Source organism: Oncorhynchus clarkii, chromosome 30 (assembly GCF_045791955.1).
Source record: "Oncorhynchus clarkii lewisi isolate Uvic-CL-2024 chromosome 30, UVic_Ocla_1.0, whole genome shotgun sequence".
Taxonomy (NCBI): Eukaryota; Metazoa; Chordata; class Actinopteri; order Salmoniformes; family Salmonidae; genus Oncorhynchus; species Oncorhynchus clarkii.
Genome location: NC_092176.1, coordinates 7,844,365 through 7,861,592, shown reverse-complemented (window position 1 = coordinate 7,861,592; position 17,228 = coordinate 7,844,365). Strand labels below are relative to the sequence as shown.

The window sequence follows — 17,228 nt, the reverse complement described above, 5'->3', positions numbered from 1 at the left end:
GTCACCTGTGCCAACGAGGAGTCATTGTAAGCACTCTGCTCCAAATCTGTGGGCAATTCAATCCCCAGTATAGATCATGTGCAACATCCATAAGATTCTTAGGTCACCTGTACAAGCCTCCTCAGGAAGAACAGAATTATCAACAGAAACAATGCTTTGCTTTTAACAGGTAGAAGAGCGAAATGGAGAGGACTGTGTTGATGATATGATGTTCCAGTCGGCAGTGGAAAAAAATGGAGGAGGACAGGAGAGGTTCCGGGGATAGGGGAAGTCAGAGGACATGTCTCAGCCAGCCTTCTGGGTCTGGGCAAAGCAGTGTCTAGTAGGGGGAGAACCACCCCCCAACCCGTGTCATCTGTGTGTGCAATGTACAGTATATAGAGGCAGCGCCAAGGCTCTACAGAGAGAGTATCTGCCCTTTTTTTTGTTTACTGAGATATCTTAACAGCCAGTCTATCACAGTCGATCCCTCTTCACCTCTCTCCCCTTGGCCTCATAGTATCTTCCCTTTCCCAGAGTCATGGTGCCCTTGAGATACCTGAGAGCTGGAGGAATACGTTAATAGACATTCTGTGAGGATAACTTTTCTCTATACAGCCATTGGCCACAGGAAGATAGCACAAAAGATGTGGAGGTCATTCTCTGTGTAGTGAAGGAGTGGGAGATTGTTATATATATCCACTAACCTCTGCCCTTCCAGGAACAAATGGCAAGTGATAAACATGAACATACCCTTTGTGCTTCATACAAGTGGAAACCTTTCAATACCGCTCACTGAAGACTGTCCTTCAATAAGATAGAGACCTAGGCCAGGATTCAAGCAAGCTGCACTGTGACGACATCACACTGCACTTGACTTATGAAGGTAATTTACGCTTGAGCCGACATCTGCAGTATTGACCAATTGAATTTACCAGTAAAAAAAACAATATGATATTGGTCTAGTTTGTTGGAATCCTGGCCAGAGACCTTAATTGATAGGCAGAAGAGTTTGGATGCGAGCCACCAGTGTGCATCATAACATCTCCAGAGACACACACTACTGTTTCTCAATGCATAGAGACACAGGTTGGGTGGCTGAAACCAGAAGCAGCACCCGGCCACAACGTGACAATTATCCGGATTACTAAATGCTTCAAGGGCCTGCTCTGACCCCCTCTGCCTCGCCATCTCAATCTCTCCCTGAGATCTGTCACAGAGAGCAGAAAGGGCCCCTCAGCCAGCCAGCCAGCCAGCCAGCCAGCCAGCCAGCCAGCCAGGGCCAAGGCACATACAGCAATCCAACAAAAAACAAATTCCTCTCCATCATCAAAAACAGCAGGCCATCTTTCAAAGGCGCCTTTGCCGCCTTGGAGCCCAGGGTGGTGTGGAGGAGGAAGGCCATCCAAGATGGCGCTGCAGTGGCTGTGGTTCAGTGCCCCCCCCCCCCCCTCCACCTCCACACGTCCCCATCCCGTCAGTCCTCCTTACCCTGGGTTTGTTTAAGCACTGGTGAACCCTGTTGGCCCTGGATGAGGGGGAGGGAGGGAGGGCGTAGATAATGACATGCCATATGCCACTCTGCAGCCGAGAGAGGCCCTGCATGGATGGAGTCATGGATGGGCGGTCACAAGTCTTATTGAAAATATAATTCCATTATTCAAATTTGGGCTGAGCATCCATTGTCGCAAAGGAGCCTAGAAATCCTAGATAGAGGCCAGTGCAACAGATTCCACTAACAGTAACCTCCCTTGGGACAGACGGTTTGGAGGCTGTGTGGGACCTAAAATAAAGCCCCCTATCCCACTCCATGAGGGATACATGTTAATAGTATTACTCCATTCTAACAATACAAAATAATCACTTTCATTGACCAAGGGAAATGTTCTCTATTTTTATCCATGGAATGATAAATTGAAGCACCTTTCTTTTGAAATGTTTAAAGATTTGGCCCAGTTTAGATTTGGTTCATTAAGAGATGTTAGCGGCCATGACTGAATTCAAACATGAGTTGGTTTCAGGGTGTGGTTTGATGTGGGTGTCTCTCGTGTGTGTTCACAGGTGGGAAGAGTTAGCCAAATCATTTAGCCAATTAGCTGGTGTGGCAACGTTGGTTGGTTTGACTTTTTTGATTATTTATTTTATTGACATTTGGAGCTATTGACCTTTTAATATATTGTCCCATGTACAATGTTTAATTTACTGATGGGTTCCCGAGTAGCGCAGCAGGCTAAGGCACTGAATCTCAGTGCTTGAGGTGTCACAAAAGACACACTTGTTCGAATCCAGGCTGTATCACAACAGGCCGTGATTGGGAGTCCCAAGGGAAGGAGCACAATTGGCGTCGTCTGGGTTTGGCCGGTGTAGGCTGTCATTGTAAATAAGAATTTGTTCTTAACTGACTTGCCTATCTAAATGAAGGTTCAATTTAAAAAACTAGCCCCATAGTGATGTCAAATTTAATGTCAAGTCATGGGCATTAAGATAGGGTCATGTGCAGCGCTCAGAATTGACAACAACTTACTGTTGGCATGTGAGCAGGATAATTTTACGGTACCCTTCATTCCGTGAAAAAATTTTTTCCTGTCATCTCGCAAATATTTATGACCAAAATTATCTTATTTACACTTCAGAGTCAAATTTGACACTAGAGTAAAGCTTTCTGACTTATATCGATGCCACATAAGCCATTTTCAAAAAGAGAAGTTGCTTTTCAAGGGCAGTTGCTCTTTAATTCTAAACCACAGTATTATCCTCTACCCTCTCATAATGACAACTCTGAAAAAGCAGAGAACTGCAAATGGACATTAAATAAATCACTTGTCTACAGGACTAGAGTTTGAGAGAATAGTGTCCATAATGGAGCTCAGAGCTTTATATTTGGATATAATATAAGCCTCAATATAGGTCTGTGTGGAGCACAGACAGGAAAGACGAACCAAGCTGAGTACTAAAGTCCTGCACATCCACTGTTAAAACACAACCTCCCAAAAGATGACAGACAGAAGATGACAGGCCAGGCCGGAAGAGATAACCACCTAGAAGGGTGCTCTGAGACGTTTCTTTTGTGGTGACAACGATCTGACAGACACGACCAAAAGAAGAAAGACAATCCGTCACAATGCCAAGTCCCCGGGGACTTGTGTGGTTAACTTGAGTGTCTGCCACAGTGACGTCGGAGGCGGTGAGCTCACAGTTCAGACCTGTTCCTAACATAGCTTTATCCTTTCAATTGTCCAATGATGAAAAAAAAACATGAATAAATTCTAATGTATTTTGTCATTATCTAAAAAAACACTAATAGACAAAATATGTGATGGGAAACAACAGGAATTAATAAGGGATATATTCAAATATTTATCAACAGTTTTATGGATTATTCTCTCCCTAAAGATAATCCCCCTGCTCTCTGAAAAACAGGGTAAATTGCATTACAATCCTGTGGACAAATGTACGCCACTCCCACTGTCTGTCGGCCTGGCGTTATCCAATACTCCCATTAGATGGGAAGCGCAACACCAATAACCTCTCCTTGTGGGAAAATGCTGACACCAAATGCTCCACACACTGCCTGTAGTCTCACTATAGCTCTCCTCCAACATCATGTGACATGGTTTAATGCTTGGGTGCTGAAGCCAAACGGAAAGGGATTTGGAATCTGATACATCTTCTGTAAATCTGTCAAAATACTTCAACACGACTGAATAAAACGATGCCAGAAACATGTGGTGGGATGTTAAGCTGTTGAAACAACGTGAAAATATTTCACTGTGGAATGTTAAACGTTGCACTAATACTTACTGTATTAGTGCAAGTCTAGATACTCCTTGGTCTAAGAGCTTTGCTTTGTCAGCCTTCCAAGGATTTCCACAAACACTACTGTATTACCGTATTAATTTAAAGGGGCAATCAGCTATGCTACATACATTTTGGGACTTTTAAATGAATGATATGAATACAGTGCCGTGGAAAAGTATTTGACCCTTTCTGATTCTCTATTTTTGAATTATTTTTTTAATACTGAATATCTGATCTTCAATGAAAACCTAATATTAGATAAAGGGAACCTGAGTTTACAATAACGAAACATATTTATTTATTTAATTAACAAAGTTATGCAACACCTAATGTGTGTAAAAGTAATTGCCCCCTTACACTCAATAACTGGTTGTGCCACCTTTAGCTGCAATGACTCCAACCAAACACTTCCTGTAGTTGTTGATTAGTCTCTCACGTCTCTGTGGAGGGATTTTGGCCCACTCTTCCATGCAGAACTGCTTTAACTCTGCAACATTTGTGGGTTTTCAAGCATGAACTGCTCATTTCAAGTCCTGTAACAACATCTCAATTGGGATTAGTTCTGGACTTTGACTAGGTTTTTCCAAAACGTCAAATTTGTTTGTTTTTTTAGCCATTTTCATGTGTGTTGTGGATCATTGTCTTGCTGCATGACCCAACTGCACTTCAGCTTACAGACAGATGGCCTGACTTTCTCCTGTAGAATTCTCTGATACAGAGCATAATTCATGGTTCCTTCTATGGATGACATGGGTCCCATTATGCCTGGTGAAAACCATACACTGCCTTCCACAATAAGAACGTTATACCAACGGTGAAGCACGGTGGTGGTAGTGTGATGGTTTGGGGATGCTTTGCTGTCTCAGGACCTGGAAGACTTGCCTTAACAGAAGAAACCATGAATTCTGCTCTGATAGAGAATTCTACAGGAGAATGTCCGGCCATCTGTCTGTGAGCTGAAGCTAACGCGCAGATGGGTCATGCAGCAAGACAATGATCCAAAACACACAATCAAGTTTACATGAAAATGTTTAAAAAGCAGCATATGTGAAGTTTTTGAATGGCCTAGTCAATGTCCAGGCCTAGTCCCAATTGAGATGTTGTGGCAGGACTTGAAACGAGCAATTCATGCTTGAAAACCCACAAATGCTCCTGAGTTAAAGTACTTCTGCATGGAAGAGTGGGCCACAGTGATGTGAGAGACTCATCAACAACTACAGGAAGTGTTTGGTTGGAGTCATTGCAGCTAAAGGTGGCACAGCTAGTTTACGTGTAAGGGGGCAATTACTTTTTCACACAGGGGCATTGGGTGTGTCACGAACGTCGTCAGGGAAATGACCGGAGCAAGGTGCAGACTGGTGAGCATACATTTCTTTTTATTATGAATGTCGCCAACAAAAACAAGAAACAACAAAACGAACGTGAAGCTTACAAGGGCTATACAGGCCACTAACAAAGTCTGCCTAAGTATTATTCCCAATCAGAGACAACGATAGACAGCTGTCCCTGATTGAGAACCATACCCGGCCAAAACATAGAAATAAAGAAACTAGAATGCCCACCCTAGTTACACCCTGGCCTAACCAAAATAGAGAATAAAAGCCTCTCTATGGCCGGGCGTGACAGTCCCCCCCCGAAAGGTGCGGGTGGGCATCTACTTCGGTGGCTGCTCCAGTGACTATAGGGGAGGGTCCGGGTGGGCATCTACTTCGGTGGCGGCTCCGGTGCGGGACACAGACCCCGCTCCACCTCTGGCTCCACCCACTTTGGTGGCGCCTCTGGACTGGGGACCCTCGCCGCAGGCCCCAGACTGGGGACCCTCGCCGCAGGCCCCAGACTGGGGACCCTCGCCGCAGGCCCCAGACTGGGGACAGTCGCCGGAGGCTTCGTGCCATGGATCATCACTGGATGCTTCGTGCCATGGATCATCACTGGATGCTTCGTGCCATGGATCATCACTGGAGAGGCTTCGGGCCATGGATCATCAGTGGAGGCTTCGTGCCATGGATCATCAGTGGAGGCTTCGTGCCATGGATCATCAGTGGAGGCTTCGTGCCATGGATCATCAGTGGAGGCTTCGTGCCATGGATCATCAGTGGAGGCTTCGTGCCATGGATCATCAGTGGAGGCTTCGTGCCATGGATCATCAGTGGAGGCTTCGTGCCATGGATCATCACTGGAGATGCTTCGTGCCATGGATCATCAGTGGAGGCTTCGTGCCATGGATCATCAGTGGAGGCTTCGGGCCATGGATCATCACTGGAGTGAGGAGACGTATAGGCAGCCTGGTGCGTGGAGCTACCACAGGGCTTACCAGGAGACATACTGGAGGCTTGGTTCTTGGAGTATGCACCGGATACACTGGGCCGTGGAGGCGCACTGGAGGACTCGAGTGTAGAGCCTGCACAACCCATCCTGGCTGGATGGTTACCTTTGCCCGGTAAATGTGGGGCGCTGACACAGGACGCACTGGGCTGTGCAGACGCACCGGAGACACAGTGCACAGAGCCGGCGCAGGACATGCTGGGCCGAAGAAACGCACTGGAGGCCAGGCGCGCTGAGCCGGCACCATCCGTCCTGACTGGATGCCCACTCTAGCCCGTCCAATGCGGGAAGCTGGAATGTAGCGCACCAGGCTGTGAATGCGCACTGGAGACACCGTGCGCTCCACCGCATAACACGGTGCCTAACCAGTATCACGCTCCTTACGGTAAGCACGAGGAGTTGGCTCAGGTCTGAGTCCCGACTCTGCCACAGAAAAAAATAATATTTGGAGTGGCCGCCAGGTCTTTCGTGTCAGCTGTGACCCTGTGTATTCCTGGGCCCTTTTTCTCGCTGCCTCCGCCTTCCTCGCTGCTTCCACCTGCTCCCACGGCAGGTGATCCTTTCCCGCCAGGATCTCCTCCCACGTCCAGGATCCTTTCCCATTCAGGATGTCCTCCCATGTCCATTCCTCCAGAAAAAGCTGCTCCTCCCGACCACGCCGCTTGGTCCGTTTGTGGTGGGTAGTTCTGTCACGAACGTCGTCAGGGAAATGACCGGACCAAGGTGCAGCGTGGTGAGCGTACATTTCTTTTTATTATGAATGTCGCCAACAAAACAAGAAACAACAAAACGAACATGACACTTACTAGAGCTATACAGGCCACTAACAAAGTCAACTACCCACAACTAAGGTGGCAAAACAGGCTGCCTAAGTATGATTCCCAATCAGAGACAATGATAGACAGTCGTCCCTGATTGAGAACCATACCTGGCCAAAACATAGAAACAGAAAACATAGAAATAAAGAAACTAGAATGCCCACCCTAGTCACACCCTGGCCTGACCAAAATAGAGAATAAAAGCCTCTCTATGGCCAGGGCGTGACAGGGTGTTGAATAACTTTGTTTAGGAAATAAGTGTGTAATTGTTGTTGTCACGTTCTGACCTTTATTATTTTATTTATTTATGTTTTGTCATTATTTAGTATGGTCAGGGCGTGAGTTGGGGTGGACAGTCTATGTTTGTTTTTCTATGATTTGGGTATTTCTATGTTTCGGCCTAGTATGGTTCTCAATCAGAGGCAGGTGTCATTATTTGTCTCTGATTGAGAATCATACTTAGGTAGCCTGGGTTTCACTGTGTGTTTGTGGGTGATTGTTCCTGTCTCTGTGTTTGCACCAGATAGGACTGTTTAGGTTTTCGCACATTTATTGTTTTGTTAGTTTATTAATGTATTTATTAAAGAACATGAATAACCACCACGCTGCATTTTGGTCCGCCTCTCCTTCACCACAAGAAAACCGTTGTGTTATTTGTTCACTCGAGTTCCCTTTCTCTAATATTAGGATTTAGGTGAATATCTAATAATATTCAGTATCAAACATACACAAAAGTAGAGAAAACTATAAAAGGGAGCAAATACTTTTTCCCAGCACTGTATAACTTATTTTTTAAATGTATTTTTATTTTACCTTTATTTAACTAGGCAAGTCAGTTAAAAACAAAATCTTATTTTCAATGACAGCGGGTTAACTGCCTGTTCAGGGGCAGAATGACAGCTTTGTACCTTGTCAGCTCAGGGATTTGAACTATCAACCTTTCGGTTACTAGTCCAATGCTACAACCACTAGGCCACCCCGCCACCACACCCTTATATATGCCTCATGAGCTTAGTTAACTGTCACACCCCATCAGTACACAAAATATAAGCTCTTTATACTCCATTGTTTGTAAACATTGTAAATGTAAACAAACACTGTACAGCCTCATAACATGGTTAAACTATCATTTGGATACCATGGATGGTAAGTCCTTGCATCCATAGCTGTCTTTAAATTTGAGAGTAATTACATTTCTCCAGCCCCATCACCCTGCTTTTTACCGAAATAGTGGTGGGGAAAACGCTTTGGTAATGTTTCAACTGCTGATTGCCACTTTAAGGCTCATGGTAAAGAGGGTTATCTTGAGGGGGAAATGCAAATCACATTTGCTGATGCGTTGAGGTGCAAAACGATGAAAGTTTCAGTTTTGCCGTTAGTCATCTCTACTAAAGCTAAGGATATAGAGTTGGAATATCTTCAAATCCTGGGATAGAAAAGACTGTAGGTCGATAACTACTTTCTTTCAGCGGTAGGCCTATATGAACAATGGTATGGACGCGGCTACTTGAACACATTGTGGCAAATTTAAAAGAAGATCAATCCATTATATAAAGGTTTGTTTTTGTGGAAGAGGTTCCACGGTGATCACAAAAACATTTGTGAAGCCTTTGGGACATGCTTGTTGATCGTATAAGGTTATTAAAAAGGACCCTTGCTTCCTAAATGGTTTCAGTTCAACTTTAACACACATTCCACACACAAACCTCAGATCTATACACACCACGATGAGACTTGCCAAAAATATGACCCTCTCAAGAATCATAGATATTTGGCTTGAGTCCATGTTTTTCTCTATCAATTTTTCTTGTGCGGAATATTTTTTTTAAAATAAATAATGACAGACCTCACAGCCAAGATGTGGCTTCTGAATATATTCTTAAATAAGATTTATTTTACACCTCAAAACAGAAAAGTATGGGGGTCGGGCACGTGGTACATTGGGAATGTATTTACAACTGTAGTTTACATTTTTTTGGTGTAAGCTCAGAGAAAAATGTTAATACAGTCATAATAATTGCACTTCATAAATATCCACTGTTGCCAGCATTTCCACGTGACAAAGCCTCAGCGCTCTCTCCAGTTAATAAACTCAATTTACCAGTGAAATTTGACTGACCAAGGAAATGCTAATTTAGGACCATAGGACTGCTGCACTGATCAATTATTATAATTTTTTAAAAATATTTTCACTCGAGTCCCTCAAGCCAAGGCATTAGACATCTCAGTAATTTAAGTGCAGTACATTCAAGGGAAACTCACAGTCATAATAAATATTTAAATGTTCTGAATCCTAAAGTCAACGAATGACTCGGGCTCAACGCGTCTCAACCATGGGCTGAAACGGACCAGGAAAAAGCAGTGTACCTTGTCTCATCTCACATCACCCGAGAGAACAGGGCATGATTGTTTCACATCAAGACTCCCTTTTGGTCCCAGCTCTCACTCCTCCTATATGATAGTGCCCAGAAGTGAAAAGGGATATCCCACTTCTACCATACTTATAAAAGGGAGGCATGACAGGAATAGCACTATAACGGAACGAAGTCAAAAGCCTCCCATAGCAAAAAGCTGATTCAGCCTCATTTTTCAGATTCCTAAACTGGGTTTTTTTGTGGGGGGGGGGGGGGGGGGGGGGGGGGGGTGAGTTTAGGGAAAACAAATCTAGGGATTAAAAGGAATATATTAAAATAAATATATTAAAAGATGTATAACTAAACCACACACAAGAGGTCATGCTGGAAAACCTCTCAATCAGACAGTAACAATCTTCAATAGAGGGAAGAAAAAAAAAACCTTTTTTTTTTGTTGCAACATTTTCTTTTTAGTAAGTGTTTTCAAGATGTACTGTAGATTCCAGTGTTGTTTAGAGAAGATAGCTCTCTGGCTAGGTTACAGAACCAGAGCAGCGACTATGCCTTATACCAGGACATCAGAAACTGCACGTCAGCTTGAGGAGGAATAACAAGAAACAATAAAAAAGCATTTTGAGACACTTTTCCCCCATAGCAGCCTATGCATATAATATACCTACAAATATAGAAAACAACAAAAATAGGTTCAAGTTTTCAAGTTTCTTAAATATATCATATCCAAACTACCCAATTCCAAACTCCAAAGTTAACAAAGTTTTTAAACTCCAAGCAGTGCAATTTATGGGATCAATTATAGAACAATAATTACTAATATTGTCATATATTTTTCATTCAACATTGTGACATTTGTGTGTACACGTCTGTATTTGTGTATGAGTTTTTGAGTGTGTGCATGTGTATGTATGAAAATGTGTGCGAGTATGATGTATTTCTTTAGGGACTAGAAAGCAGCCCTACCCTTTGGCCCTTTGGGGCCTTCTTTGTGACTATAGCACCCCAGTTGCTTTGTATTTGGATGGGGGAACAACAGAGGTGGCTGTATGCACTTTCATATCAAGCTAGAATTCTCACCAAAAAAGTTGAATCGACTCAAAACAACAACATCAACAATAAAACAAGAAAGGAACAAATACAAATAAAATCACCCCCAAATTCCTGTTGGCAAACCACACTATGGGACATCTGGAGAATCTTCTGTCAGGGCACCCAAAACCACCAAAACCCTTTTTCTCCCTGACTGATAAATAACCAGTCTGGGCTGGGAGGGAGAAACCCCCCAACCCGTCACCCAACACAAGATCCACTCTAACACCATCGCTTCCCTCCCTGGAGCCTCCGAGCTGCTTCAAGCAGTGCCAGTCTCAACAGGCCTATATGTCCCCAGGAAATCAAGGTCTTCTTCTCTGTCCCTCAGCTTTTGATCCAGATTTCGCATCATTCATTCATTCTTGTCCCCTGGCTCTCGCCCTCATCCCCCCACGCTCTATCTGTAAACTGGGAGGCGGATGTGCGCGTGCTGGTGGTCCAACAGCCGTGGCACCGACACAGTCTCGTAGCCTTTGCCCAGCATCTGCTCTTTGATGCAGGGCGGGTGGACGTCGTTGATCAGGTACTCCAGAGACTGCAGGCTGCTGCTCAGCACCGATGTGTTGCACAGCTGGTTCTTACTGGGCAAGCTGCAGCACAGGCATCCCCCGCTCCCGCTGTCTATTGCGGGGTGGTGGTGATGATGATGGTGGTGGTGATGGTGGGGATGATGGTGGTGGGGGTAGCCCATCTCCCTGTGCCCCCCAGTGGCTGGCCCTCGGGTGGTGGTCCCCAGGAGCTCCTGGTGCGGGTTGTAACAGTCACTGTCGGGGGTGACCAGCACGCTGTTCCAGGGTGGGGCAAAGTACTGGCCAACCGAGAAGTTCCCATGCATCCCCATGCAGTTCAGAGGGGAGGAGCTGACCTTGTCCAGGCACCCCCCACCCCCTCCACTTCCCCCCGTCAGGTGGTAGGGTCTGGAGGAGGAGGAGGATGACACCTGCGCCTGGGCCATGATCCCTGCTCCCCCCGGGGCACCACAGCTTTCCGGGGACTTACTGATGGCCCCTCCTCCCCCGCTGCCCGCACTATACATGCGAAGCACAGCCTGTTGCTGCTGTTGCTGTTTCTGCCACAGGATGTAGTCCATGCTGTCCGAGTACATCCCGGCCTTCATGGTCTCGCCACTGTGCACCGCCAGCGGCAGCCCTGCCCCTGTGTACACCAGGTTAGGCTGGGGTGCCATGCCGCCCACGTAGCCGCCTCCCGAGGAGCAGGAGGATACCCCCATGATACCCCCCGCACCCTGCTTGGAGGGGCTGGGGTTGGTAGAGGGTGCGGTGGAGGAGTTTGCACCCTGGCACACCTGCTGCAGAGCCTGGGCCTGGCAGTGTTGGTTGATTTGATAGATGATGCTCTGGATGGAAGGGAGGTTGGACTGTGGGGGTAGCTGGACCAGGCCTCGTCCCCCTGTCACAGGGATCCCAGAGCCGGCCACAGTGACGTTAGGGGGCACCGAGAGGGAGAGGCCAGGGGCCTCGGGGGGCTGCGAGGGTCCAGTGTGGTACACCATCCGGCAGTGGCCATTGGCTAAAGTACTACTGCTAGGGGGAGGGTACGGGGCGACAGCTATTTGGGCTGGGGAAAGCTTAGTTCGCCTGCCTTCCGAGTTCTTGAGGACGCCCTTAGTGGGGGCAAAGGGGGAAGAGACCTTGACAATGGCCAGGAGGCCTGTGTAGCCGCCTGTATGGAGGTGTGGGTAGGGGCTGTAGCGTTGGCTACCTGTGGTGTCAAAGCCGTTCACAGTCCGGTTAAGGTGCTTGTGCTGGGGGACTCTGATGTTGGTGGGGAAGATCTTGATGGAGAGTGGGCTGCTCTGCGTCTTCTGGGCGTAGGCATCCAGCTCAGCCACGCTGGGGTAGCGGGGAGAATGCATGGGAACCACCATGTCACCTGCAAGATAAATAGACAAGAGACACATGGGAGTGAGCACAAGAGACAGAGCTAAGCATGGAACAAAGTAATAAGTCCGTACAGGTCACCACACTTATAGGGTAGGACATTCAACAAGCACAACACTTACACAAATGACTGATGACTAGCTGAGAGAAATTGATGATAAAAATATTGTGGGATCTGTTTTGTTAGACTTCAGTGCGGCTTTTGACATTATCGATCTTAGTCTGCTGATGGAAAAACATATGTGTTATGGCTTTAAACCCCTTGCTATATTGTGGATAAAGAGTTACCTGTCTAACAGAATACAGAGGGTGTTCTTTAATGGAAGCCTCTCCAACATACTCCAGGTAGAATCAGGAATTCCCCAGGGCAGTGGTCTAGGCCCCTTACTTTTTAAAATCTTTACTAATGAAATATCACTGGCCTTGAATAACGCCAGTGTGTCTAGGTACGCGGATGACTCAACACTATACAAGTCAGCTACTACAGCAAGTGAAATCACTGCTGCGCTTGAGATAGAACTGCAGTTCGTTTCAGAATGGGTGGCAAGGAGTAAGTTAATCTTAAATATTTCCAAAACTAAAAGCATTGTACTTGGGAAAAATCATTCACTAAACCTTAAACCTCAACTAAATATTGTAATAAATAATGTGGAAATTGAGCAAGTTGAGGTGACTAAACTGCTTGGAGTAATCCTGGATTGTAAACTCTCATGGTCAAAACATATTGATACAACAGTAGCTAAGACGGGGAGAAGTCTGTCCATAATAAAGAGCTGCTCTGCATTTTTAATAACACTATCAACAAGGCAGGTCCTACAGGCTCTAGTTTTGTCGTACTGTTCAGTCGTGGGTTCAGGTGCAACAAAGAGGGACCTTGGAAAATTACAATTGGCTTAGAACAGGGATGCACGGCTGGCCCTTAAATGTAAAAGGAGAGATAACATTAATAATATGCCTCTAAATCTCTCGTGGCACCAAGTGGAGAAGGAATGGACTTCATCACTACTTGTTTTTGTAAGAAGTGTTGACATGCTGTCTGTTTAAACTACTAGCACACAGCTCTGACACCCATGCATACTCTACAGGACATGCCATCAAAGGTCTCTTCACAATCCCCAAATCCAGAACAGACTATTGGAGTACTACATAGAGCCATGGCTACATGGAACTCTACTACGCATCAGGTAACTGGTGCAAGCAGTAGAATCAGATTTAAAAAACAGAAAAATACACCTTATGGTGTACAGCGAGGACTGTAAAGAGATACACACAGGCACAGACACACATTCACATGCTAAGACACGCACTCGACACACACACACACACACACACACACACACACACACACACACACACACACACACACACACACACACGTGGATTTTGTATTGTAGATATGTGATAGAGAGTAGTGGCTTGAGGGAACAGACTTAATGTGTTGTGAAGTGCTATGAAATGTAATGTCATGTAATATTTTAAATTGTATATAACTGCCTTAATGTTGCTGGACCCCAGGACCCCTCCATCTCATTTTCAACCCCCCCGTGAAAGTATATCCCACGACGAATGGATCTTTAAAAATAAAAAAAACTAATTCTGTTGAAGGCTGGCACCTTAGGCACTGTTAAATCAGTGCTTTGTGAAATTAATTCAGACTCTCTTTAGCGTCGAATTGGGTTAGCCTTTGATATGAGGAGAGGGAGGAGGGGGAGGGGGTAGAGAAGCATATTTAATTGCAGTGGCACAGTTGAGATTTATAAGTAGTATCACTTACTGGGTTTTACCCTTCCTCAATGATTCGACCCAGGACTACTTGGAGATGGGGCGATGGAAACCCTAACTAAAATCACAATTAACCATCTGTAGGGAATTCTTAACCTGGTTTTAGGGTGAGCTAAATAATGAGAATAGCAAGTCACGTTTAATACAATGTGTTTCAACCCTGCTGCTACAAAACAATAAAGAATGAACATAGTAAAGTGTAACTCCAAAATGTTTAGTTTTAAAATCTCTGAATTGTAAAGTTTAGATTAAAGTTGGCATATGGCTTATATAGTTTTTTATTTCTCTGTAATTTCAGTATTGGGGTCCACAGAATTCACTAGAACACATAGTAATATGCAGTCATATGTACATATGTATTTCTATGGCTGTAACACTAGCTAGATATCCTGCCTAGTGCCAGAATTCCACTATCATAAGCAAGATCCTCTGTCACTCACAACTAAATGGTGGTTGTGGTACGCTACCTAGTACTTGGAGCCATTCCAAACCCCAAATGAAATCCCACAACGTCTGAGTTCGGTCACACAGACTAGTATTATTGGCCTTTACTCAGGTAGCGACAGCTTAATCGACCCAGAGATGAGGTGGCAAATCAGGAAAATGTCCCTTTCTAAAAGCCCACCATTATTTGTCAGTGTTGGGGGGTGGGGTACAGAGATTGGATTTAAATGATATTCAGGCAATTTCATGGCTACTTAAAGTTGACAGGCAAAGGTTTCCCTGTTTTTCCAAACCTTAACACTAAAACAGGCATGACTACCTGTCAACATTCTCTTTTGGAATGTTTGGAAAGGATGTCATTTGAGGGCATTGTGAAAATTCCAGAATTTGAAAATGTTCAACATATCACATGCTCGATATTGTACTGTTGAGAACACAATCAGAACTCAATTTCACATTTGATCAAGCAAATCTGTCAAGAGATAACCTTGATAGTCTGGCTGTAGCTAGCTACTGGGATTTCAAAGTAGTTTATATTTTTCACTAGTGCTGCACTGTGACAGTCGGTGGTCGGAGCAGATTTATGCTGCAGAATGAGAAGACAAGATGCTGTTCTCCTTCTATCTAACTATAATAAATCACTTGAAACGACACTACTGTTTACAGTGATCTTTATTAAGGGCCAGCTCAAAGTAGTAAGAGTGTTTGTGTATATGCTTTTAAAAGCAATTTCCCTAGGAGAGATCATGATCATGGATGTTTTTGGCTAGCTAAACCACACTTGGGCTAGCTAATGTTTGCTTACTAGCTAGCTAACCTTGAGTTCACAGTACAATTAGTAAGAAAGGGTCTAGCTATCTACATATGGTAACATTTGATCAGAAATAGCTTCATTGTTTTCATGTGATAGTTAGCCACATTTTGGTTAGCTAGTTAGCTTTTTGTCTGCAATGGCTGCAGCCAGTGTAGCTAGCTAGATAGTTTACTTATTGGGAAACAATATGTATGCTAAGTTTATTAGCTAGGTAACTAGCTGGCTAACATTCATTATACATGTGTTGTTTCATACAACCAGTCTTACCAACTAAAACATTTAGCTAGCTAGTTAGCCAGCTAGTCTTAGCTGTTTGAATGGCAGCCTCAGCACATTACTTGGCAATACACTGTCTAGCTATAGCTAGCTAATTAGCTATCTAGATTATATCTCATTATCTGAATATGAATAATTATTGACATACATGTTTATTTCACAGATATACAAGTGTCTTCTCACATCCTGTCAGTTTCATTCGTTTAATTTCTGATCCAGAAAATGACTAATAAAAGCCATGTCTGTAGCTTGTGTTCCTTGCAGTATTAGCCATTGCTCTTTCCTTTCTGCCCTCAAATAACATCATCCATTCATTCTATTCTAAGCAAGTATAGTGCAGAGAATCAATGTACCTTCTAAACCGCTGTGAAATGTATTTTCCATAACCAAAAATATGACATTTTCAGCTGTTTAAAGCTGGTGTACAAAGACGCAAAAATGAAACTTAAGAATGGGAAGCATATAAAGAGCGCACAAAGAACAGATCTACCGCTTCTAAGACTGCGGTTCTAAGAATTTACAGATCTATACCTAACATTTCTATGTCAATTTGGTCATGTCGCCCAAAAAGTTCTTTATTATTTAAGTGTTGTGGTTTTTGTGGAGACCTTTGCCTGTCACCTTTAACAAAGTGCAACAAAAAGAGGGGCATCGGGGGAAGAACTCAATTTCACATAAATAAATCATCTGCCACCAATGACTCGCAACGCCTTAAAAAATGAATTTTTATGCAAAAGCGAACAAAAAAAACACCAAGACTAAACAAAATAGAAACGCGCCAGTCAGCGGATGTCGTGGTGACCTGAGGAGTTTCGAGGCAAGGAGCTGTATGAGCGGGACTCACTCCATTTCAGTTTAAAAATATTTTACAGCCAAGCAGTCACCAACTCTTATTCTTCTGCTCCCATTACTGATAGCATGAGAAGTTCATTTCTACTATTCAATGGGCCTCCAACTGTGAAAATGATTAAATCTACAAGATCCGTATCATAAAGGAAATAAATTGGGAGTTAGAGCTTGCATAGTATTTGCGTCTGTGAAATTGTGAATGCTCCAACTACAAGACAAGAAAATACTAATTTATTTAACCTTTATTTAAATAGGCAAGTCAAGTAAGAACAAATTATTATTTTACAATGACAGCCAAACCCTCCCCTAACCCAGACGACACTGGGCCAATTGTGCGCCGCCCTATGGGATGCCCGATCACGGCCGGTTGTGATACAGCCCAAGATCAAACCAGGGTCTGTAGTGACGCCTCTAGCACTGAGATGCAGTGCTTCAGACCGCTGTGCCACCTGGGAGATTGTTGAAGTAAATAAAACATACTGATGCTTCAAGCAAATATATTAGGTCTACACATCACAACCTTTTCAATAGTCAATGACAGTACGATCAGACTCCAGCATCACAACTGGTCCTAAATAAGACAAGAGAGACAATGTAGTATCCCTTTCCTGCAGTCAAATCACCCTCACCCTTGAGTGGGGAATTTTATTCATATTTTTCATAATGAATTAAACAAATTTAAATGCTGGAAATCCAGTGTTTCTACGTGAAACGGTTTTGTTATATTTTAGTCTTCTGTGATATATGTATATAAAGTGTAATATCGGGATGCAAACTCTAA

At 44.2% G+C, this 17,228-nt stretch overlaps 1 protein-coding gene across 2 annotated transcripts in view; it reads right to left on the bottom strand.

Moving 5' to 3' along the window:
* Positions 1-7,749: 7,749 nt before the first annotated feature.
* LOC139390118 (protein FAM222A-like) overlaps positions 7,750-17,228 on the bottom strand; it is a 79,954-nt gene continuing 70,475 nt past the window's right edge. Inside the window, exon 3 of one of the 2 annotated variants that reach the window (XM_071137279.1) lies at positions 7,750-12,274. In XM_071137279.1, coding sequence (XP_070993380.1) covers positions 10,779-12,274 — 1,496 coding nt within the window. In that variant the 3' untranslated portion in view covers positions 7,750-10,778. The remainder of the gene's footprint in view (positions 12,275-17,228) is intronic. The other variant, XM_071137280.1, reaches the window with a different exon arrangement.